General features: G+C 38.5%; 3 protein-coding genes, 1 long non-coding RNA gene and 1 pseudogene across 4 annotated transcripts; 1 reads left to right on the forward strand and 4 right to left on the reverse strand.

Moving 5' to 3' along the window:
• Window positions 1-4,562: 4,562 nt before the first annotated feature.
• LOC127506959 (uncharacterized) lies at window positions 4,563-7,855 on the forward strand. The gene is made up of 5 exons (XR_007928194.1): window positions 4,563-4,704; window positions 4,776-4,880; window positions 4,993-5,090; window positions 5,349-5,499; window positions 7,515-7,855. It is a non-coding gene; the product is annotated as an uncharacterized LOC127506959 (long non-coding RNA).
• Window positions 7,856-10,536: 2,681 nt separating this feature from the next.
• LOC127506761 (histone H4) lies at window positions 10,537-15,281 on the reverse strand. The gene is made up of 3 exons (XM_051883582.1): window positions 13,206-15,281; window positions 12,363-12,446; window positions 10,537-12,181 (listed from the first exon to the last, which is right to left on the reverse strand). Exon 1 carries the CDS (start codon window positions 15,256-15,258, stop codon window positions 14,947-14,949), a length of 312 nt encoding a protein of 103 aa, XP_051739542.1. The 5' UTR covers window positions 15,259-15,281; the 3' UTR covers window positions 10,537-12,181; window positions 12,363-12,446; window positions 13,206-14,946.
• A 580-nt stretch (window positions 15,282-15,861) lies between these two features.
• LOC127506858 (histone H3-like) lies at window positions 15,862-16,496 on the reverse strand. The gene has a single exon (XM_051883693.1). The coding sequence runs from the start codon at window positions 16,292-16,294 to the stop codon at window positions 15,884-15,886; it is 411 nt and encodes a 136-aa protein (XP_051739653.1). The 5' UTR covers window positions 16,295-16,496; the 3' UTR covers window positions 15,862-15,883.
• A 2,035-nt stretch (window positions 16,497-18,531) lies between these two features.
• On the reverse strand, window positions 18,532-19,622 carry LOC127506874 (histone H2A-like). Its single transcript, XM_051883711.1, has one exon. It carries the CDS (start codon window positions 19,555-19,557, stop codon window positions 19,171-19,173), a length of 387 nt encoding a protein of 128 aa, XP_051739671.1. The 5' UTR covers window positions 19,558-19,622; the 3' UTR covers window positions 18,532-19,170.
• A 478-nt stretch (window positions 19,623-20,100) lies between these two features.
• LOC127506790 (histone H1-like) lies at window positions 20,101-20,921 on the reverse strand (annotated as a pseudogene).
• Window positions 20,922-25,875: the final 4,954 nt, after the last annotated feature.

Below are 25,875 nucleotides of genomic sequence, written 5' to 3' on the forward strand. Positions count from 1 at the left end.
CCCTCCTTGTTCTAGCTTGCACTTTTCTGGACAATGTTTGAAACTTTGTATTGCTGCATTTCTTGTGCCATTGCCTCCTTAATACGGTGTTCCTTCATAAGTCTCTTTGGATAAAATCATCTGCTAAATGAATACATCTAAATAATAAAGCACAGGTCACTGATTGTAATTTTGTTATATTCTGAATTAAGCACTATAAAATGCTAATTCATAAAATAGTCGTATTATTTACACTATATGTTTGATATTTGCACAGATGTTGGGGTTTTGGTCAGGCTATATAGTAGTTTGGCTCTAACCCTAAACAAACACACTAGATCAAGATAACGAAGGTGTTCAGAATTACACAGGCGGGTTAAACTGGGATTGGTACTAAAGTCTGAAGGACACTGAAGCTGAAGAGCTGATGTTAACTATACAATGATGTTAAACTAACATTTTGAATTTAAACATTCAACATTTTCAAAATGCAGTTTTGTTGGGCCTTAGTTGTTTAGAAGTTTACGACTTATTCCTAAAGGTGTTTCTTGGATTCGAGAACATCGGTTATTACACAGAATTGTGAGATAAAAAGACACAATTACCTTTTTTATGTTATATTCATGGCAGAAATAAGCAGGTTCCACATGTGTGAGCGGGAAAACCATAAAGATGCACAGTCCAGCACACATTCTTTTCTCCCATACCTCTTCTTCTCCCTTGTCCTAATCCAACTTCTCCTCTCCTCCTTAATCTATTCCTCTCCCTTACTCAGACATTATTTTCTCACTCTGCTCCTCTGTGTTGTTCTTCATCCACACTGAACAAGACCGATTCAAAGAGTCCTATTTTACTGTATGTTCATGTAATGGAAAGAACTTCACACCTGACTATGCCTCCAACTGAGATTGGAATCTGCTATTTCTCAATATTTCAGTCATCTGCCAATTAAAAATGCTTATCAATTGTTTCAGTATTTGTTTTATATATTTTTTCAATATTTCTGAGCTGCTGTTGTGGGTTTATACTATATTTAATGATTGGGTCTTCATTTCTGATTTGATGTGTTTAAGCATTTGCAAGTAAGATGAGAAGGATCCTTGATTTTGGTATGGGGTAAGCTTATATGAAAAGAAAATTTAAGCATTTTAGAAATGTGTTCATTGATTACATTTTGTGTGAAAACGACATGAATTGTGTTAATGGTATCGCCACAACAGATTATTTGTGAGTGTGAACTCGTGAAATTACAATCTCCTCCTCATCTCCTATCGGGTGAGACATAACAGATATGCCGTTCTGAGTCCTGGCATGTGAAGCTGGGACATAACAGATACATTGTAACATTCTGAGCCTCTGGTTCGTCCAGAGAGACAACAACAGATCCCATGATCTGAGTCTACAGCTTGTGAGGCAGCAACAGATACAACCACGTTCTGAGCCTCCAGCAAGTGAGGAAAGAGACATTAACAAAGACTACATTCAGAGTTTTCGTCCAGCGAGACAGTAACGACTCCAGAGAGACAAAAGCGGATTGACCAAGTTCTGAGTGTCTGGCCCAGAGAGGCAGAAGACACACAGAGACATTTGCAACAAGGTCAGGAGAGCAAACCTTCACTTCAAGGTACCTTCGTCTGCATTTTCCAGATTGTTAAGGACCTTCTGCACCTACGTCAGGGCCTCATCTGTGTTTTCCAGATTTTAGGACCCTTTGGTGCTTCAGGAGATCAGCATCCCACAGAGCTTCATGTTCAAGGCTGTTGAAACAGATTCTGGCTCCTCTCCCCACCGCACTGTCACCCAGCACAACCAGTGGTAGACGTCACCATCAACAACATGGAACGTGGAATGTAAATATCACTTAACCAAACCTCTCTCCAGAGACCATGGCATTGTTGTATATTGTCAGTATATGATTTTCTAATTCACATTAGATGTAATATTACTGATGTTGGTTAATACAGGGGCGTGAATGCTTCACTTTGCGTGTCGGAATGTTTGAACCCAGACCACTACGGAGTTCAAATCCATTTACTAACATTTAAATATATAACAAAAACATATATTACATTCTGTCATATAACCGGTAAAACGATAAAATAACAGCACAAGTTACTTGCCTTAAACAACTCAGAAGGTAATATTAGTATAATTATAATTGTAGTTTTAGTTGTTACATTTAATTTATTGCCAAACTTTAATATGTGAATTATATTATCAGAAAACTGAACTCATTTAGCGTCGTCAGGCTTTTATTTGTGCTTAATGGATAAAACAACGGAGCAGCGCACTTAAGTTTATAATAAGGTTTATAATAAGGTTCTCCACCTTTTTATTTTCAGAGAAACAGTTTATCTTTCCATAAGATAACGTAACTCTTCCATATCCGTGTGAGGACATTTAGGATGGTGCTCTTTTTTTGTGGCTTTGCTTAGTTTTGTGTTAATATTAACAAAGAATGCTGGTTTGAGCTGGTTTATGCTGGTCCTATGCTGGTCTTAAGCTGGTCCATGCTGGTCCTGGACCAGCTTAGGACCAGCATAGGACCAGCTTAGGAACAGCATAGGACCAGCATAGGACCAGCATACCAGCTTCAAAACCTACTTTACCAGCATAAAAACCTGCTGTTTTTGTTTTTTTCAGCAGAGATCGTTTAATAAATCTATCAATCGAGGGGTTAAATACAAGTCTTATGAAGAGACTAGATCGACTTACATCATGAAAAGATTTAATTTTGGCTGTTATGCACATAAACTTTCGTGAACGTATAGGCCTACGTCATTCATATTTGGCCATAGCAAAGCATGCTTGATTTGACTGTGAGCTGTGCAAAAGGAAGGTCCATACTCGCGCGTCATACACTGTGGTGAGATCTATTTATTTTTTTTTTTACAGTCCATGAGATATTCGTTGATCAATGTTTATAAGTGACAAGCTTAAATTAAATCTGTTCATCATATAAAGCAATCGTGTCTCTTCATAAGACTTGGAATAAACTATCTCTTTATGAACTTTTTTGGGTGGGATATGGATGAATAGATGAACAAAATGCGTGTGGGTTAGGAACTTAAAGAATGTGAGCAATTTATGACAGAATTTAAGCACCGTGCAAAAATTTACTTTCGGCTTCTGTAAACCGTAATGGTATAGCCCGCCATCTTTTACTTGATTGGCAGCCATTTGTGTGAATTCCCCTCACGTCATGCTGAAACTGCCTTTTTAGAGAAGGTCACTTGCATTTTTGTAATGGAGGAGACAAGTTGCGACGGTGACTGTTAAGACGACTCTTCAGGTAAGTTGTAACGTTACTTGAAATCGTTGATATTTATATTTGAATGCGAAAAAAATATTTTCTGCTGTTGTCATTGTTAATAATGGGTTTGGTCATCAGTTTAGTTTGGTTTCTAACAGAACGGCCCACGATGCAAAATTTCGTAGGGCAAAAAGGTTAATCATCAATAATTGTCCATCAGTAGTGTAGCGATAGAAGTACTGCAAACACATAATACCGTTTTAAAAGAAGTAGTTTCCTGAATATTTTCTATTAAAATGACTGAATATGGCACGTGAAGTTCCGCCAAGCGCCATTAAATATGACCGCACCTTTCGACCATGTATCGTTAACTCAGTAGGCTATTAGCTCATTTTAGACGTTGTCAGTGAACAGTGGCATGGTGTCAGTAACAAAGTAGTAAGATTGTGTAATTGTGATGTACTTTGTATTGATTATATCTAAAGTGTAGATGTATTCGATCTGAAAATAAACATTAACGGTTAAGTTAAGCGTTATGGGGAAATATTTTCATGACATTTCAGCAGGCTATCTTTTATTTGATTGGCAGCCATTTTGACACTGAGGGAATTCCCCTCACGTCACGCTGAAACCGCCTTTTTGGAGAAGGTCACTTGCGTTTTTGCGGATGACTGCTAAGACGACTCGTAAGTTGTACATTAAATCTTTTATATTTATATTCGAAAAATACATTTTCTGCTGTTGTCATTGTTAATAATGGGTTTAGTCAAAGTCATTTTCTACAGTCAGTTTAGTTTAATTGATTGTCTAAAGTGTAGTTGTAATCGATCTGAACATGAACGTTAAGCGTTATGGTGAAATATTTTCATGACATTTCAGCAGGCTGCTAACAAGTTAACTTTAATGTCAAAACTGCATAGACAGCTAAATATTTGTAAAATAATTGCAAAATTTGAATGGCGTGAAAATTCAAATGATTGCTTTTGCTGGGGCTCACAACCTCTTGACTGTCAGAAAAGTACTGTAACGTGTGAGCAGGCATGAGACGGAGTGAGATGCAAGCACAAATGCAAGCACAAACGTTTACTTACAAAAAAACAAACAAACAGGTAATTCATAAACAGGAGTAATCCACAGAGAGCAGGCGAGACCAACGGCAGGAACACGCACAGGAGCAACAACCAACAAACAACTACTGAAGCACAGAGGTTTAAATAGACATGTTAACAATGGGCTGATGAGGGACAGGTGTTGGTGATTAGAAGTCATGGGGACTAATGAGGGTAACTATAGCAACACACAAGGTACAAGGCAAAACAGGAGTCTATATTGACTGATGTGGAAAAATTTTATCAGGATAATTTTTGGTCATCTCACCCAGCCCTGTATCTCTTACAACACAGAAGGGTCAGAGACAGGAGATCACAGACAGGGATGTTTATTGATACCAGCAGAGTAAAACAGCAGTGCAGGTGAGTATGTAGCAACGTAAAGGTGATAAACTGGAGTGAAGATAAGTGATACTGTCCTTTTGTGGTTACAGACGTGAAGATCTTGAATGGCGTTGCAGAGGATGGACGTTGAACAATGAGAACACTCACACAGAGACTGGAGATCACACGAGGAGAACAGGAGACGCTGGAGACAGGTTAGTAGTTTTGTAGGAGTCCTTGAGGTAAGCATACAGGTAAGTTTAGATGCAAACAAGACCAGACAATGTGGTTGTGAGTGTGAGTGTTCTTTATACTGGTGTTGAAAAGGTGGTGATGAGGTGCAGGTGCCGGTGATCAGAACTCAGGAGAAGTGGTGCGCTGTGATTGGTGGATGGTGGAGCCTGGCGTGTCTGTGACAGTATCAGGTACAGTACAGTACAGTACATATTGTTTGAAAAAATCCCATGGAAAAATCTTAACCGAACCAGTGGTAAATTAGTCTTCCGCGTTCCGATGTCATATTTGTAGCACTTCATGGATTCCAAATTATACTATGATAGATGTAAAAAAAAAAAAAAGATTCCTTTTTGTATTTACCAGAGAGATTTCAAATTATTTTAATTTTAAAATCTCTGGTTTTCTGGAAATAACTCGGATTCTGCTATTCTATATACATTGGATAGAGGCAGAGTTTGAAAAGATGTTTCATGGAAAAGGGCGAGCTCTTGATCCGAAAATGGGAATCATCAGTTATTCCGCAACTGAAAAACATTGCCGCTTTGGAGAAAGGGAGTGTAACCTCTCTGTTGGATCAACTTGAAAACTGTAATGATGGTTAGTAATAATTAATTGCTTAAGTATATTATTAATTGACTTTGACAGCCATTTTAACTTGAACTGAATATAAGTCGTCATCCACTTTTTCATTTACAAAAAAATTACAAACTTTTTTTAAACTTCTCTGTAAAATCTGTGATAAATAATTAAAACTGTTACCTGTAAACCATGGCAAACGGTCCTGAGTGCGTTCACAACAGTCTACAGCGTTGTTGTGTATGGCATATGTACAGAAGCTTAAATGTTGGGAATTTGTGGCATCAAGGATAAGCACAAGTACCATTGTTAACAACCAAGAAAGAAAAAAAAGATGAGCACAAGTAAATACCAGTTTGACAAGCAACCTGCACATTCTCCCTCTCTGCTCTAAATAAACACAGGGTCAACTCACATGTGAGCCTTCTGTCTCACATGATGCATGCTCGGGAACAAACTTAGCTGACACTTTGTTTACAAACAGCAGAGAGAGAGAGGATGTGGGTGTTGCATTCATCAAAATGGTACTTAAATATTCTTGATGGTATATATTATATATATATGCAATCTCAGTTCACAAATGATGTAACCATTACAGGAATCAAAGAAGACTCGTGCTTGAATGCCTTGGAATACTTTCATGTTACTGAAAATGTAGGTGTTGACATAATGCATGATGTGCTCGAAGGTGTTGGGCCTTGGAGGTTAAACTTTTACTTCAGCACTACATTTTTGAAGAAGAACTGTTGTCCCTGGAACAGTTGAATGAAAGAATAGCCAGCTACAATGGGTATTTAAACACAAAAAACAAACCAAGTGTCATCCCTAACCCGAAATCTGAGACACCAATCAAACAAACAGCATCACAGATGTGGTGTCTCATACTAAACTTGCCTTTTCTTTTGGAGGACCTTGTCAATCCTGAAAGTTTGCATTGGCAATTGTTCATTTTGTTACAAGAGATATGCAGCATTATATTTGCACCTGTTGTTACCAGAGGTCTTGCAGTATTCCTGAAACGGCTTATCATAGATCATCACAAGTTGTTCAAAGAGCTTTATCCGGCTAAAAATCTCACACCAAACATGATGATTAAGTGTGGACCTTTGTCTAAACTTTGGTGTATGAGATTTGAATCCAAACACAATCCCCTCAAATGGCAGACACATGCTGTTTGCAATTTTTAGAATATATCCAAGACTCTGGCTTTCAAAAACCAGGTACAGCAAATGCAATTTTGGGGACCATTAGCTCATAAAACGTGTTCCAAATGCATATCCTGTTGTTGTTCGTTCTTTGGAGTATGGTGACCAAATAAGTAATGAAATGTGCTCCTTTGCAGATGAAGTAACAGAGGCAATTCATGTGTCAAACTCAGTCAGTTTTTGTGGACACACATACAGAACAGGGAGCGTTTTGATGTTGCCAACCAGTTGTGTACATGAGTCTGTCTTTGGTGAAGTAGTTTATTTATTTCCAAAGTTAGACAAAAACATTTTGTTTGCTTTTTTAAGGACTGTTAATGTAAAATATTTTGTCACTTTTATGCCTACGTTTTTGAAAAGGTAGAAGAGTACAGACTTGTAAACATTCCTTCTGGTCTGTCAGATTCCCGGCCCCTTGATATTCAGATATTCAAGTTTTGTATTCAAGTTTTGAAATTAAAATGTTATCTGCCTAATGAAATGGAAAAAAAAAAAAAAAACTGTTCTTTGCTGGACATTTCCTGTTTTTGTTTTTTTTGTTTGTTTTTTTTACTGCTTAAAATCATATTGTGCAGTTTGTTCTTTGACTTATTAATATAATTCATGACAATAAATGTTTTGAAGTATAAAATATGTATTTTCTTTTTTATTCAAATGATTTTATGCCACATACCACATTTTCTGTGTGGTTTTAGGTAGATTTTCTGTATCTATCATCCCTCTATCTGTTACTGACTGTATCTGTCATCCCTCTATCAGTCTCTGAACGTATTATTATGTTTTGTAATATATCTAATGTATTGTCCTCTTTGTTCCTTTCAATATTTCTAGCCTCTCTTTGAATCCTGGGATGGAACATCATCTGGAGCAGATTGTTCTTTTTTGATCGCAAGTTTGTTGGACATGTTGTTTGGCCATGTTGGTCTGTTCATGAAGTGATGAAAGTGATCTGGGTTTTAAGAAATGTTTTTATATGACCATGTTGGTCAAGTTATAGTTATAACGCAGTTTGCGTATTTCTTTGTGTGAAGGGCCATGATGGCCAATAAGTAATTTAAAAACATTTTCATGACACAATTTTATGTCAATTTAAAAAATAAAATGATTTTCTAAATAAAAAATAAATTCAAAATAATACACTTTTTATGGCATTTTTTTCATGTAAATTTGAAAGTTATATATTACATTTTGACCTGTTTTTCAAAATTAAAGTTATGCATTATACAACACTTAATGCAGTTAAAATTTGTTTAAAGCTTATGCAGTTAATAGTTTAAATTTAAAATTGGCAGCTGCCAGTCATTAAGTGAGCAATAGGGAAAATATATTGTATACTGCATTTTACATATTCTTTAAATATAGCAAATACACACATTCAAGTAGTTTACTGTGAAAATACAGCTTTAAAAAAAAAATGCTGTATTTTTCACAGTAAACTACTTGAATGTGTATTTGCTATTTAAAGAAGTATGTTAAATGCAGTATGCAATATATTTTTTGTAAAAATGCAGTATACAAAATACATAAATTACTGTAAATTTTACAGTAAAATACTGGCAGCAGGGTTGCCAGCCAGTTACTGTAATGTTTACAGTAGTGTTTCTGTAATTTAATTTACAGAATATTACTGTATTCTAGATTACAGTAAAATTCTGTAAATTAAATTACAGTAAGACTGCTGTAAAAATTACAGTAAGACTGCTGTAAAAATTACAGTAACTGGCTGGCAACCCTGCTGCCAGTATTTTACTGTAAAATTTACAGTTATTTTTTAAAAGTGTACCTGCGTGACTCATCATAAACATAAACATAAAAGTAGCTCCGGCTAAAATATTCTTCCGCAAGACGCATGCAGTTTTGTTTATAACCGCTAGAGCGGCAAAAGTTACATCACTGATTCTTGAGATAAGGCACAAACCTTGTCCTAAACAAAAACGCCCTCTTTATGTTAATAAAGAAATTCATCAAAATAAAAGGAAATCTGGATAGTCAGGGCATTAACTGGTTATATTTTTAAATAATTTCTTTGGTATTATTTTAATTATATGTGTTGTTATACTCTTGGAAAATACATGTAGGGCATAATTTAACCATGAGGTCACAATGTAAAACTGCCAAACAAAGTGTTAAAAATGCAACCAAATCAAAAATATACATTTAAATTGAAAGGCAGAGATCTGCAAGATCTCACTTTGTGACATCTCCTTGTCTTTTTTTTTTTCTTCTTTTTTTTCTTTTATAATTCTAAATGAATCTGGCAATGTCATGGTCATCTTTAACTCAAACTCATTGTGGATCTCACAGTAAGGCCAATGCCTCAGTGCAGATTCGCACAAGTGCTCATCAAGGGCACATATTGGCCACAAAGGCTCCTTTAAAGACAGCTCTACTGTGAGCTATGAGGTTGTTAATCAATAGTATTTGCTTCAGCCCATCAGCTCACATTATTTCATCTTAGTTTTAAAATTATAATGTTTAACAGCAGAATTAGTAGCAAAAAACTACATTACTCATAATGTTGTACAGACAATTCTAAAGATTAAAGAGTCGCCACAAGCCAAATGCACCTAAAGATCTCTTTAGCTTCACCCAATATCCCATGAAGCTCTGTGTATTATGCAATCGAGTTGGTCTAATATATATATATATATATCAACATGTTTAAATGAGTACTTTTATATTTCTCCATTATTTATTTATTTATTTATTTATTGTTTATGTTGTTCACAATGCTTCATGGGATTGTAGTTCTTTCCCTCACTAAAGCCATGCAGTACACAGTCTTGTACCTATGTATTTTTGTTTGGGTTTCAAATGTTTTTTTTTTTTTTTTTGCTTCAAATCAAAGTTTCTAACACTATGATTCCCCTTGTAGCTTGGCTTGGTTCATGGCTTATAAAGCTTTAACAAATTAAATAAAAAAATAAAATAAAAAAAAATCCCTATGTGACAAATGCATGGAAAAATACTTCCGAAACCAATGCCACTGAAAAAGTGGGAGGGGATTGTTGCAGTCTATAGTGAGAGTTTGGGGCGTGGCTACTGTAAGCAGGTGAAGCAAGCGGGTGTTTAGCTGGTGTGGGACCATGGCTGATGCATTACATGGGAAAAGAAAGCTTTGGTTTGTAATCTCTGTGAGAAGGTTTGTAGTCTTGCCCAGGTGAAATAAAAGATGGGAGGTGAAAAGGAAAACCCAAGGCACAAAATGGGAATTCCCTCTAAGTCTTAATAGGGAGTTTGCACAAGTAAAGTTGTTATATTCTAGAATAATTGTATGTATGTTTATATTTGTGTATGTTTATTTCTTAGTTTGTATGTTTATTTCTAAGTTTGGTCTTTTTTTTTTTTTTTTTTTCATTGTGGCAAGTGTGTTCCCTTTTGACTGCATTGTAAATAGTGTAAATATGACTGTTTTCCAGACAATGTGGGCTGCAGGGATTGGGTGCTATTTCCTTTGGTTGTAATTTTTTTTTTTTTCCTTCTCCTGTGTTTGTTGCAGTCAGGAAGCCATATAAGTCAATCAGTACTGTGCTGGGAAAAAAAAAAAAAAAAAAAAAAGGTGGTTCAACTCAAGAAACCTTAATAAAGCTTACCTGTTCTGAATTTTTTCATAATTCATGGAGGTCTAAAATCTCCCATCACATATTTAAAATCATATAGAATCTGAGGTAGGATCACATCTCACTACACAGTATTCAGCCTAGACTGTACTGCTGATCTTCTTGTTATAGAAAAACGGTATGCAAGATAATGCCAGTGGTCATTCAACACCCGCAGAGATATTTATCTATTCCCTAATGAGTCTATTAATATGAACATTAAATGAGAATGAGAAATGAGAATGTGAAGAGACTTATTTTTTTTGTAGTTTATTTGCAAACATAGTGCACAAAAGGGGTGTGTGAATAAAGGCACATTTTGAACACACTCACACACCTTTGTGCCATTCCTGGAAACAGTTCCTGTTCAACTGAAGACACAAGTGAACGTCACATGCCTGGCATTTCCAAGGTGTCTGTTGCTTCTTGCCGAACACTGCTTTGCAATGCGCACATATGCGGCGACCGGTAGTGGCAATTTTTCTGACATTCGAGGTCAACTCGGCTCCTGGAACCGGCACGTGGTCGATACCGGTCTGTTTTTGTGCTTCTTTCTGAGACACACCACAGAGATCTGCAACAAGCTGCTCCATAAACTCCTTGCGTGTCATGTTGCCGTGTAGCTCCTTGTGCAATATGAAAGCGTTGGTGGCAGCAATGTCCAAGAAGTGTAGAAAGACCTTTCTGTACCACTTCATGGTTTTGTGCTGTGCAGTGTAGTACTCCAACAGCTGATCGGACAGGTCGGTACCCGCCATGTGGTGGTTGTACGCAGTCGCAGGTGCGGGACACGGAAAAGTCTTTGTCCTCCATGTATCTTGTGCTTTCACTTTTCTTTGCACACGGTCTCCAGTATAGGCAGCATGGATGGTGGAACAAACAGACACCTCTTTTTTGTCCATCCACTTCACACACACAAGAGGCCCATCCCGAATCCACCTGATGGATCCCCTGGTGGATTTTTTGGTCAGCGAATTAGATGCGCTCTGTGGGAAGCCCCTCCTATAGTCTCTGTAAGTCCCACAAGCACCAAACTTCATAGCAAGCAGGTCTGTTAAGAGCTTTGGACTTGTAAAGAAATCATCCATGTAAACATGGTACCCAGAGCCCAAAACTTTCTTGTCCAGAAGAGACATCACAGCATCATATGAAATCCCATGGCCTGTAGGAAAGCTGTTCTTGCTCGTGTACACAGAGAGATCCACAGTATATTCATTTGATGAGTCAGCAAGGACAAAAAACTTGAAGCCCAGCTTTGTTGGCTTGGCTTTCGTGAACCGTGTCATTCCAAAATTTGCTCTGCATGCCGCCAGTCTTTCCCTGACAGCTAAATTTCTTCTAGGGTGATAGAAGGCTTTGCACGCAAGACGGATAGTGTCCATGAGAGGTTTGATCCTAAAAAGTTGGTCATGTTCAGCTGTGCCCCTCTTTTTGTCATTTTCCTTGTCTGCATCTGGGTGACTCATGTGCAAATTCCATGAAATGGTGCGGTATCTGTCCCTTGACATAACTGTGGCAGGAAGAGGCAAAGAGAAAAGACTGTCCTGCCGCCAGTAGTCGGCGATGGAGCTCATCTTCACCGTGGCCATGTAGAAAACGAGTCCAATGTAGCGGTACATCTCGTCAACACTGACATCTGTCCAACTGTATTTGCGACCCTTTGCAAGTGCCCTGGCAGCCTGAGCGTTTGTGTTGTGGCACAGATTTGACACGGCGCTCTCTGAGAAAAACAGTTTGAAAAGACTCATAGGGGAGTGCGACTCAGCGAGACTCAACTGCGGCCCAGGTTCCCGCGCAGGCAGGAATCTCAGAGGCTTCGGATTCATGTCGACATCAGTTTCTGCTTTCCATGACAGAATCTTGGCTCTCTTTGCAACAGGTATCTGGTCATTCTCACATCTGAGGGGGGAGAAAACAAAAGTGAGCATGCTGACAACAGGATCACAACAACATTATCAATTACTAATATTGACATATTGCCGACTCATTACAACGCACATATACTTTGTGTGTATTATTTCACAGTATGTAATCAAAATTAAACTGTCAGTTGTAAAATGAGGTGTGAATGCGCACTTACTCGTTAAGATTCTCAACCACGTTGAAAACTGAACGACGCTTGTGTGCCGCTCCTGTATGAGGTGCACGTGAAGGAGCCACATTCCTAAGAAAAGAAAAGAAAAGAAAAAGGTACAAGCACAAATATTAGTAAACATTTATCAGCTTAGATTGTCTAAGGTGGCATACCAGTGCATGCATAAGCGATTGGCAATTAATGAATATGGTCACGCACTTTATATGTGTTGATGGGGCACATCAACAACCTTATGTCATGCGCATTCAAAACATTTACACCTAAGCAGATAATGGAGAACGTAGTTAAGCTCCGTTGATGAGGCAGTATTTTACAGCAAATGCCGGTCCTGAGCAAACCCAAACTAGACCATAGTGTTGTCTAAACATTTTTTCCCCCCTCCACATTACAGAGCATAAAATGTACGTGCTCGTTCCCAGATAGCACACATACATCTGCAAGATGTGTTAAAGATCACTTCATCTGGAAAACATCTGCTGTTTACAAACATCTGATAGACATCTTTAAGATGTCAGTTTTACATACATTCTAAATCATAAACATCTTAAAGACATCTTCTAAACGTCTATTTGACATCTGACAGGAAACGTCCTATAGACGTATTGCAGATGAGCAAACGCTCTAAAAAAATAGGCACCTCAAATAGACGTCTCCGAGATGTACGTGTGCTATCAGGGTTTTGTAAGACATTTAGATGTAATGAAAAGCCCACAGGACAACACATTTGCCTCAATGTAACGAACAGGTAGATTTCAACCTGGCCATATAGGTCTGAAACAGCTATACGTGATGCGACTCCAGTAACTAAAATAAGAATAAATGGCTTACTCATCAGAAAACGTGTCCTGCGCTGGATCAAAGCCCTCTTCAAAGTGCAGGCCTTCATCATCAACTTCGTCGTCGTCTTCTGAGGAAAAACTGAATTCTTCCTCGCTGTCTACGATCATCCGGAGAGCTTGCTCGCGTGCGTGACGTGCCATCGTGATAAAAGGTCAATAAAGGCAAACAAATGTTTGCTGCTAATTTTATCTTATTGATAGGGGGCGTTTACCACATTCCTTTGGCTTATTTCAGGTTGTTATCATATGAATGATCCGCTCTGAGGGTGGGCGTGGCCAGACCGCCGCTAAAAAATAAGAACAGGAAAACTTTGTATTTTTGCGTAACTCTCTTTTATTCTAGATTTCATATTTTTCTTCTCTCTCTCTCTTTCGTCGGCTGTCTTGGTGAGCGCACCTTCTTTGAAGACAGATTTCCCTGGATCGGGAATGTTCTTCTTCGGCATAAACATCACAGTTCCGGGGATACGGATGCACTGGATATTTATTTGAAGCTCATGGTAATTTGACAGGGCTGGATTTTCTCCCTCTGATTGGCTGTATTCACGCAACCAATAGTTGGAAGGTATTTCATTGGGTAGAAAAGGCGCGCTGCATTGACACGTCTGCTCCTTTGTGCCCTCCTATAGCACCACCCCTGAATCTCCTCCCACACACGTTTCTGAACTTTCCCGCTCACAGAAACGGTTATTTATTCGGCAAAAAGTAACAGCTATGACTGTCAACTCATTAATGAAATCTCTGAATGCGTGTTTATGTGCATATAACAAAACTAGTAAGCTCTTGGCACTACAAAATATTGGTCTGTCAAGAGTGGTGTACTGGGTATTTATTGAAAGCTCATGCTAATTTCAGAGGGCTGGATTGGTCAGAAACGGGCTGCTAGAGAAACACATCTGCCAATTGAAAGCTTCTAAATGTGAATCCTTCCCATCGCCAGACCCGCCAGTGACGTCACTTCCCCCACACTTTCCCGCTCGTCACAAACATGCCAATAAAGCGCTTTAAAATTGACAATTGTAATTCCGCAACGTCCTTACATAATATTGTCTATTGTGTATATTAAATTAACTCTTTGAGAGAATGTGTATACGTATTTGAAGATCATACATCAGCATCAATACACAAATAAAGGGCCACGGGATTCAGTCCCGGATTTTGGCAAGAACGCCTTTATGTCTCGAGCTAGTTTAACCTTAGTGTAAAATGAAGCTCGTTGCAGGGTTCCTACGTTTTCCATACTCAAACTTCCAAACCTCTCTGTAGATTTTTCAGACCATATTTAACAGAAATGGTTCATATTATTTTCAGCATTATATTTGGCATATAGTACAGCCATCTGTAAATACGATTGTTTTTTATTTCATTTTCTTCCCCTTGGTTTTCTCAAAGTGATAACATGTATATGGTCGCACGATGATAAACTTAAAACACTCAATAACCCGTATGAATTCATTCAGTCAGTCGTGTTTGACAATCACTAACCTTTCGTCATGAAAACACTGCTTGTATGATAGTTTTAAAAACCCTTAATCTGATATTTCATAAAACACACAATAGGAACAACACTATTTATCAAGACCTGGAAGTCACTCAAATCCCATACTTCTTCAGACAGCGTAGTTTAAGCATGGCTACTAAATAATAGCGGACATGATCAACGTACTCTTTTTGAAAACGTGGGTGGCTCTTAAAAGAGCCGTTGGGTCCATTCAGTACAGCGAAGAAATTTAACCTCCGAAGCCGTACAGGGTTCGTCCCTGTCGCTTCAGCGCGTACACAACATCCATGGCGGTCACGGTCTTTCTCTTGGCGTGCTCGGTGTAGGTGACGGCATCGCGGATCACGTTCTCCAGAAACACCTTCAACACTCCGCGGGTCTCCTCGTAGATCAGACCGGAGATGCGCTTAACACCGCCACGGCGAGCGAGACGACGAATGGCGGGTTTGGTGATTCCCTGGATGTTATCGCGCAAAACTTTACGATGACGCTTGGCGCCTCCTTTTCCGAGTCCTTTACCGCCTTTGCCTCTTCCTGACATATTTGTAACTGATAAGTTTTATTCACAGCTGAATGTCTGAATGCCAGCAGGGCGTGCAAGAAGAGCTTTTACAATCGCTTACAGGACCTTGTTGAAACACATGAAGACGGAGCTATGTATGAAACGTCATATGAGGCACGTCGCTCCAGCAGACTGAAGGTTGCTTTCAAAGAAGCAATCAGCGTTTATCAAATATATTCCATCTCGAAAGAGTGAGTGGATGAATACAAAATAAATGCAAATAATGTTGACTTAAGAAAAACAATGGAACTGATTTCACATGTTATGTAAACAATACATTTTAGTAAAGTCAGTTCCCTTTATGGCGGTCTCTAAATGTCCTTACTTCCACGGGGATTTGCACTGCATAAGCAATAAAACGTAACTCCTTACGCGTTCATTAACTTATATACACCCAGAACTAAAAATCTAGTTGGGAAGTGTATTTACACTACAGGTGACAGTGGGGATGGAGGATGATGCCAGTGAAGTTCAAGTATGTTCAACGTTTACCATTCTGCCTTTAGAATCATTACACTTTTGAAAGGAAATTCTGCTTTGTTAGATACACTGAGGTGGCTCTTAAAAGAGCCTTTGGGAATTCAGATGTTACGCAGTCAAGAGTTTAAGCACGCTCTCCGCGGATGCGGCGGGCCAGCTGAATGTCCTTGGGCATGATGGTAACCCTCTTGGCGTGGATGGCGCACAGGTTGGTGTCCTCAAACAAACCGACCAAATAAGCCTCGCTGGACTCCTGCAGGGCCATGACAGCGGAGCTCTGGAAGCGCAGATCCGTCTTGAAATCCTGAGCGATTTCTCTCACCAGCCGCTGGAAGGGCAGTTTGCGGATCAGCAGCTCGGTAGACTTCTGATAACGGCGGATCTCTCTGAGAGCCACGGTCCCGGGCCTGTAGCGATGGGGCTTCTTGACGCCGCCGGTGGCCGGAGCGCTCTTACGGGCGGCTTTGGTAGCGAGCTGCTTCCTCGGGGCTTTGCCACCGGTGGATTTGCGAGCAGTCTGTTTCGTCCTTGCCATTTTACCAAAGGATCGGTGCTATTTTCCGATACAGAATGACTTTATCCGTTTGCCTCAGCTCTTTAAACCCTACGGCTGCGTTGCGCTCATTGGGCAGTGCGTCGGCAGATGCGCGTGTGATTGGCTATTGAGTCGCAGCATGAGGTGGCCAATGACAGTGCGTTTCGTTCAAAGATCCTCTATTCAGTGTTAGTGATGGGAATTCGGGCTCATTTTAGTGAGCCAGATGACTTGGCTCAACTCATGCTCTTTAGGCTCCCAAACAAGCTCTTTATATATTAGTAGCATAATTATTTATAATTCAGCAACGTTTAACAATGTTTTGATCTATGATTGGTATGTTTGTACACGTGTCACTTAAGTTACTCAATGTAATACCATATAATTTCCAGAATACCATAATTTTACATTGTTTGGTTTAAAAACTTTAAATAATGTAAAACCACTATTACAGTCTGCTCGATAGGTTTACCTTTGATGCAATGAGATCCAGGCAGACAAACAATGATTAGACTGAATTTGAATAAGGAATAACACATTTATATTAAGTAAAAATGTAAAATTATAGACACAAATTAAGCAAGTACATAATAAAATCCAGAGTATTGTATCTAGCAGATGAAGACTGTGAAGATCAAAGCATAGAGAAAGAAGGACCCCAAAGAAGTACGATATTTGCTAAATTAAAGGAGATGTAGAAGAGAAGCAGAAAGCAAAGAGCAAAATAAGAGCAACTAATGTATTTGCATGAAAATTATATCCTCTTAAGCTTATGTTTTGGTCTAATAAAAGGTCAAACAAATTTATCCATCATGTCATGGTGTAACCGCTAGATCGGCCCGACTGGTCAAATGTCAAAGATAGATGAAAATAGATATATGAGGTGTTGTTTTTACACCTTTAAGAGAATATTGCAGATCTTGCATTATCTCATGTCTGCAGAGATGGAAACTGACATAGTTTGATAAGAAGACCTACATCACCTAATCAGTTCTGATGGAAAGTAGCCTACTTAATCTTACAGCACAGAAGAAACACCAAAGATCTTATTTTTGGAAATAAACATATCAGAGCATGTAGTACAAAGTATATAAACGATTAAAGAAATCAATAACATGTAAAAGGGGTCATTCTACAGAAATGTCCACTTTTGGTATAGCAAGATGTCTTAAAATGTATTTCTTTTTCTAACATGAATACACATAAATGACAGCTTAATGATTTATTTATTTATTCATTTATTTTGGTGCATTTATTTAAAGACCACATGAACCATTCATTTTTTTGTCACTGGTGTTACCTTACTTTTCTGGCAATTTTAAAGGTTTTTTATGAAATATTATTTTTCAATTTTTTCAGCACATGCAGTCAGAGTTACAGAAAAATAATGATAATGCAAAAAAAAAAAAAAAATAAATAAGGAGATTATGTGTTATTTATGTTAATCAGGTTAGTTAAAAGTGTGATTGAATGATGTCAGTTCATTTGCACAACCATGTATTTGCTATAGAAATGAAAATATTTAAATAAACAGTTATAAACAATAATATAAACAATGATGCAATCCTTTAAATCTTGATTCATGAGTGTAGCAGAATTCAATGGATGTAAAATTATTATCATGTCACATATGACACATTTTATTTAATGTGACAGACAAAAAAAACAGTAACACCAGTGACACAATGAATCACCAGTGACGTACACATAAGACCAAAGATCCTCATTCTTCAGCTATAATTAAGCAGATGAGACTAAATTTTTACATTTTTGGTATACAATCAAAGACTTATCATTTTACACTTAGTCAAAGCAGTCAGTAAAAGATCATAAACAACATTTTAAAAATGTCTGTAAAATACGCTGTCTGTAAAGTCGCTGCTTCTTAGCTGCACTCAATTTAGCCATATACCCTCAATTTAGCTATACCTGCCCAAAGGAGGATTAACAATGAGAAAGAAAAGTTAGAATCATCTAATCTTAGTGCTATTTTATGCAAAAGAACTAAATGAATAGATTTTAATTAAGTTCATCTATAAATGGGAGACACCAGTGACAATTTTCATACAAAGGTGACACCAATGACAGTAACACCAGTGACAATTTTCATGAAAAATGCATTTTACAAAATGGCTGCTGCAAGATATCAAACCACATGTTGTCAATCATGGTACACTCACTTTTGTTTTTTTTGTTTTTTAATTCCCTAACAATAATAAAGTAGGTCATACCAGTGAGTTCAGCTAGAAGCTTCATACGAAATTATGATTTTCTAATTAAAATTTCTGATAACTGAAAAGAGACAGTGGACTTTCCATTGGCCTTTCTTCATAGATCTTCAAGAAATAAGAAAAAGGAAGTCAAGTGATGTCATCAGTGTGATTTTTTATTTCAAAATAAGAGATTTTTGTTAAATGGTAACACCAGTGACACAACTTCCAGGGGACCACTACATTCATTATAGATTTTATATTTATTCAGCTTTTTTTTTTTTTTTTTTAAATAAGTCATTTACATAATATATTTGATAGTTTTGTATACATTACTGTATTTTATATGGTAGAAAAACCTGTTTATTGCCTTCAAAATAAAGCATTTTCCCCTCTGTACACGACTGTGGGGATGAGCACTTCTGGAATTTGGCATACACCCCCTGACAAATTCTACAATGCACTTTTATTTTGTCTGGGTTGTTAAAATGCTTAGCCTCAAAATTAAGGATGAGAATTTCACCACACTGATGGGCACGCAGACGGAATACTGCGTCAACGTGTTAAAGACTATCAGATCATTCAACTCGCTCTTGTAAAGGAGAAAATAGGTGGCTCTGAAAAGAGCCTTTGGGTGTTTTGGGTAGTTATCAAACCGCAATTCATTTACTTGGCCTTGGCCGGCTTGTCGGTTTTCTTGGGCAGCAGCACAGCCTGGATGTTGGGCAGCACGCCGCCCTGAGCGATGGTCACTCCGCCCAGAAGTTTGTTCAACTCTTCGTCGTTGCGCACCGCCAGCTGCAGATGACGGGGGATGATGCGGGTCTTCTTGTTGTCCCGAGCGGCATTTCCAGCCAACTCCAGGATCTCAGCGGTAAGATACTCGAGCACAGCCGCCAGATAAACAGGAGCACCAGCACCGACGCGCTCGGCGTAATTGCCTTTGCGCAGAAGCCTGTGAACACGGCCGACGGGGAACTGCAAACCTGCCCTGGATGAGCGAGTCTTAGCCTTGGCTCTGGCTTTACCACCCGTTTTGCCTCTTCCACTCATTTTGAAGTATTCGCGTCTGTAGCTTTAGCTGACTGCCGTAAAAGTAAGTACTTTTTGACGGCACAATCAGTATTTAAGGGTGCTTGCTCGTCATCTATTGGTCAGAGTCTGTCACAGTTGAAAACCAATCCCTCCAAATTCCAAGCCCCTCCTCTCTCTGCCCGACTCTTGATTCGAGCCTGTTCTGTTAAAGGGAGTCCACGACACGGACAATTTAAATGTATTTGCAGCTAACTTATGCGTTTAAATACAGAGAAGTGAACACTTAAAATAACTTTGTAGGTTAATCCGCCGCTGAACTTCTCGAATCAAATCTAGCCTCTCTGTTGATGTACATGTGTACTATTCACTGTCCATGTGTTTCGGGTATTATATTTCGGATGCTGATGTGAACGCGTAAGCAACTATAGACCGCGCAATAGATTTTAGCGCAACACAGTATAAAGAGATTACATTAATTGAAACGTTGCTCTTCAATGGAAGAAAGTGGGTGGCTCTTAAAAGAGCCGTTTTGTTTTAGGAAGAAACAAACCAAAAAGACATTTACTTCTTTTTGGGAGCCGCCTTTTTTGGCTTGGCTGCCTTCGGCTTTGCCGTCTTGGGTTTGGCTGCCTTGGCCTTCTTGGGACTCTTGGCTGCTTTCTTAACAGCTGCCGGCTTCTTTGCCTTCTTGGGGCTCTTTGTCGCCTTCTTTGCAGAGGCGGCGGCCGGTTTCTTGGCCTTTTTGGGGCTCTTTGACGCCTTCTTTGCAGAGGCGGCGGCCGGTTTCTTGGCCTTCTTAGGAGATTTCTTCGCGGCGGGCTTCTTGGCAGCAGGCTTCTTTACTTTCGTAGGAGTTTTCTTGGCAGGCTTCTTCTTGGTTTCCGTTTGTTTCTTGTTGAGCTTGAAGGAACCGGAGGCGCCTGTCCCTTTGGTCTGGACCAGGGTGCCTTTGTTCACCAAGCCCTTTATGGCGAGCTTGATGCGGGAATTGTTCTTCTCCACATCGTAGCCACCGGCAGAAAGAGCTTTCTTCAGGGCGGCGAGGGACACGCCGCTCCTCTCCTTGGACGCGGACACAGTCTTGACGATGAGCTCGCTGACGCTCGGGCCCGCCTTCTTGGGCTTAGAAGCCGACTTCTTTTTGGGAGCTTTAGCCGGCGGGGCAGCGGCAGCTGGAGCGGTTTCAGCCATGTCTCTCTGAGTAAAGGCGATTACGAATAGACCGTCTGAGTGAAATGAAGTGCTGCTGAGCTGCGCGGCGAACTTAACCACCACATGAGAACCGTGTAGACTCAACACACTGCTCCACAGTCCGAGCGCCGCAGCGCCAAACTTGTGTTTTCTCCGTTTAAACACAGAGCAAAACAAGAGTAGCAAAACATCCTTGCAGGTTAGAAACCACGCGAGTGCTAGGAAGAGGTACAAGTCTTTCGCTTCTAATTTAAAATGAAGCTGAGATAAGGATTGTTTTGACACCACCGATTCAAAAGGCTTCAATTCTGGATTCACAGGTGAGCTTCACTGAGAACTCAGAGTACATCTTCAAAAGATGCTCGCAGCGACTGTGTACAAATCCATTACTGAGAGTGTATTAACTTTTCACTTTCCTGCCTGGTATGATCCCTTAAATTGCAGATCCAAGATCAAACTGTCTAAAACCGTGTCAATGGCAAGTAAAACGGTTGGCAGAACACAGAAGCCCTTAATACAACTCTTCACTGAAAGGGCGAAGGCGGCGGCAAGGAGTATTCTTGCAGATAGTTCACATCCTCTTTAGTCAATTTGAGCCTTTGAAGTCAAGAAGACGATATAGAATCCCTCTAGCAAATAGAAATGTGTTTAAGAGGTCTTTTATTCCTAACGCCATCACAGTCCTTATTTCTGTAGGTGATTGATAGTAGCATGAACTGGAGATTTTTATATATATATATATATATATATATATATATATATATATATATATATATATATATATATATGTATGTATTGTCATAATTTAAAATGCAATAAATGGTTAAACGTTTTTTTTTTTTTTTTTTTTTTTTTTTTTTTACATGGACCTATTGTTAAAAAAAAAAAATCTGCTTTATTAGATTTTTTTTTTCTCTAAATTGTCCTATGGTGTGACTGTCTCAAGCATGGTTCAATAAATTACAACTTTTATAAATGAAAAAAGAAAAGCCTTAAAATATTAATAAATAAAAGAATTAGAGATGCAGAATAGGCTAATTGTTAAATAATGTGATGTAATGTATCGCTACTGCTTATCTAAAACATTGAAAATTCAGTATTTAAAGCATGCCATAGGGCTGGGCGATTTTTTTTTTTTTTTTTTTTTTTTTTTTTTTTTTTCCCCTCCATATCCTGCCCAATATTTTCCTACAAACAATGTTCGTATTGAAGGCTATGAAAACAAACATGAATGTAACCATGTAGCCTATGTTATATTATGCGCAAAAAACGGGTCAAATTACATGAGGCCTACATTCTAACATTGTGACACTACAATCTAAAAACAAAATAATGCTTTTTAAAGCAGAAGTTACATTCACTAAACTAAAACTGAAAATAAAAAAAGCACAGACTAATTATTAATCTATTATGATTACCCTACAATCACTTTACAGTTACTTCTATCATAAAAATACACTTAGGTGTAGGTTCGAAATTCTACATATGGCACATTTATGTTCGCAAACAAAAACAAATAATCAACAACAAATATTTTAGCTAAATGTATATTTTAGTCAGAATTATTGCGCTCCGTCTGTTTGGCGCGCATGCGCATGGTGCCTCTCGTTTACGGAAGTTTGTGCTTCCACTCCTGTCTCCTGGACAGCAAAATGGAAATATTTTCCAGACTTTCTAACATTTACAGATGGAGAATATGCCTGTGAAATGTAAGTTATAGACTGAGGAAATTATTGGATGTCACTTTAGCTTAAAGATTATAAATGGAGACGTTTCCACCAATCGCTGCACAAGTTAAGGTTACGTATGATGACGAAAGCACGTTAGTGCTAGCCCTCCCGGAACCCATAGAGAATGCATTGCAGTGCCTGCAGTTCGAAAAAAAAGTTTTTTTGAATGGAAGTCTATGGGAGCACTCGGGGCAAATCTCGGCCAGAGTGAAATCGCCCAAAAAGAGGCGGTACTCCACAGAACGTGATTGACGCTGATTGGACTATAGCCTATATCCAGAGGCAGAACAAAACAGCCTAGCAGTGACAGCTAGCGTAACACTGTGGTTGAAAAAAAATCCGTCCCTTTCTCGCTTTGGTGGTGCGTCGCCCTATTGCCCTAATGAAGAAACCGCCCAATATCCATATATTTCTAAAAGCGTACAATCTTGATACATTTTAATGGGCAAAGAGGAGGTATGTGGTTAGAGCTGAGGTGCCTGGTTGCTGAAACCACGCCCGCCTAACGCGACGTGACCATGTTAGCAGGCTAAGGACCTATCTATCTATCTTATATACTATCTAAAATATTAATGAAGATTAGATACTATCTAATATAATAATAAAGATAACTTATATAATTTGAAATTTCTCTTTTTTATGATATAGATGCTCAAGCACCAGTAATTGTAATTTGTGTCGGGTGTGCAAATGACAACAAGCAAAATCAAAGCAAGACTTCATACCTTTGTAATGGAATAGCAATCCCGAGATTAATCCAATCTGTCTCACTTGGGTAATGTTAAAATGTCCATGAGCGTCCACTGAAAACCAAACAACAGCACTTTTTGTCCACAAAAGCATTAAATCTATGAAATATTGATATATATTTCGGATCTTGAGAGGCATATTCTCCAGTCATTGTCATTGTAAAAAATCTGGGGGGCAAAATTTTTAGCCAATGCCAAGATGATCCAACAACATGTGTTCTGTTTATCTTCCGCATGTGTGCACATGTACACAGATGCACATCTCTCTCGACTAGTGACACAGCAAGCCATATTATTTTGTATGAAATAATCCCGAAAAAAGCACAAATACGGCAGAGATGCCAAGTTCAGCGGCTGGAATTAGCTGAGGTAATGTGAGGGCTCCAGATAGCAGCGGCAATCTACCTGTCACTCAAGTGGCCACGTCCTTAATTATGCAGAACTTAAGGCTTAATATAATTTAAACAGATGAGTTATAAAAAATAGACCCTATTGACCAATCAGAATCAAGGACAGGAACTAACCGATTTATAAATATATATGTGTGTGTGTGAGACAGTAAACCCCTTGCAGAATCTGTGAAAATGTGAATAATTTTAACAAAATAAGAGGGATCATACAATATGCATGCTATTTTTTTTTTTTTTTTTTTATGTAGTACTGTCCTGAGTAAGCTATTTAAAAAAAAAAAGTTTACATATGGTCCACAAGACAAAAAATAGCTGAATTTATAAAAAACGACCCACTCAAAAGTTGTGAACCCTTGATTCTTAATACTGTGTGTGGTTACCTGGATGATTTACGACTGTTTTTTTTTTTTTTTTTTGTGACGGTTGTTCATGAGTCCCTTGTTTGTCCTGAGCAGTTAAACTGCCCAATATTCTTCAGAAAAGTCCTCCAGGTCCCAAAAATTCTTCAGATTGCCAGCATATTTTGCATATTTTAACCCTTTCCAGCAGTGACTGTATGATTTTGAGATCCATCTTTTCACACTGAGGACAATTGAGGGGCTTGTACTTGTAAGACTTATGCTGGACTGTCTAGACCAAGAGAGGGCTACTCTTTGAGAAAAGAAAGGAAATTGACATTTGAACTCTCTCTTGCAAAATTAGCATCCCCATCCGAGACGCAATCACCTCAGCATTGCCTTAATCTACATTTCCTTTCCTTCACCCTCCTCTTCCCCCATCTCTTCTCTCTACATGCAGAGATGACCTGGAATCACAATAATTTATTTTTTGCGAAAATGACAAAAGTGGTACCAAAAGTAGTTCAAATGATGATGAGTTCCAGTCACAGTCCTCTCTGGCGGTAATAGTTTTTTATAGGGTACAGAGCAGAATTTAATTTATTAATCCATGAAAATATGATAAATCTGGTTTCTCTCCGTGAAGGCGCGCACTCATTTCAAATGTCAATCCACTGAAACACGGCATGTCGCAATCTGTGACGAAGCAGGTGAGAACCAATGAGCGTTCGATATCAGTGCTGTAAATCATGTCGTAACGCTTCTCGAGGGTGGCGCTACTTTCAAATTTGAATCATAACGAGCGCGAGCTTTGACTGTGACGGTTGCTGTTGCTGAGAATGAAGATGAAGATCGATGGATAAAGGGCTGAATTTGGATCTGTTCCTTACAAACTTATGGATTCTAAAGATTTGGAGTACAGCGAACAAATAAAATGGATGTGATTTGTGAATTTATGTTGTGCTTTGGTGTATCTTATGGTTGTATTGTCAGTCGCTGCATAGAAGAAAACGCCTTCTGTGTCTCACAGCAAACAAATATTACAAAATGGTTAAACAATTACAGAAATTTTATTCATAAGGTTTCAAATTGTAGTCTTGTTTAACATTATGTAATCCTTCGAAACGAGCAGTACAATTCACGAACAGAAATGTTATTTCATATTAAGTAGATGAGTAAACTGCTTTCAATAAATTCGACTAAAAACATCGTTAAATCATTAAAGCCACGATTTTAATATTAATACATGGGAATTCATATACATTCACACTTTATGTTACATGATTTACATTTTTTTGCTGTTCATACGTAAGTATTTTTATGTTTTAGTGCTATAAGTACGTCAATGTTGTACGTTTTTGTGTGTATGAAAATGTAAGTAAATGTACGTGTGGTAGAACCACAATTTACGTAAAAATACACACGTTTTCTCATGAGATCACGTTGAAAATCTATATGGTTTAATGTGAACAGTTATCATACAACATTATACATGTTTGGTATCATTTGAAATGTCTCATTGCGACTGGTACAAAGGTCTCATTACCACAGAAGTAAACCAGAAGGTAATAAAGGTTTTAAGATTTTAGAGATATTTTGCTCTCTGTAATGGGTGTGTCCACCTTCACAGGGTCTTTCATGCAAATGGCCTTCTGTCCCCAAAAGGTGTAAACTACTCAGTCTAGGACCCTGATTAATGCAAATTCCCATTGTGAACTCATGTTTCCATTTGAAAGAAGTTTCTGTCTTGGTCTGAGTATTTAAAGAGATGTTGCAGGAGGCTCAGGGCGTGATTCTGTAATCAGATCAGCCCACATTGCTGAGTGTCCTTCAGACACTCAGCCATGTGTATTTTCCTAATGTCAGGTATGCATCTTTTACTCTGTTTCTGAGCATCTGATGTTTTGTATTGATCATC

The sequence above is a fragment of the Ctenopharyngodon idella genome, chromosome 24, assembly GCF_019924925.1.
Source record: "Ctenopharyngodon idella isolate HZGC_01 chromosome 24, HZGC01, whole genome shotgun sequence".
In the NCBI taxonomy this organism is placed as follows: Eukaryota; Metazoa; Chordata; class Actinopteri; order Cypriniformes; family Xenocyprididae; genus Ctenopharyngodon; species Ctenopharyngodon idella.

Excerpts from the sequence above, each read along its gene's own strand:
- LOC127506761 (XM_051883582.1), bottom strand. The coding sequence starts at position 15,258 with ATGTCAGGAAGAGGCAAAGGCGGTAAAGGACTCGGAAAAGGAGGCGCC.
- LOC127506858 (XM_051883693.1), bottom strand. The coding sequence starts at position 16,294 with ATGGCAAGGACGAAACAGACTGCTCGCAAATCCACCGGTGGCAAAGCC.
- LOC127506874 (XM_051883711.1), bottom strand. The coding sequence starts at position 19,557 with ATGAGTGGAAGAGGCAAAACGGGTGGTAAAGCCAGAGCCAAGGCTAAG.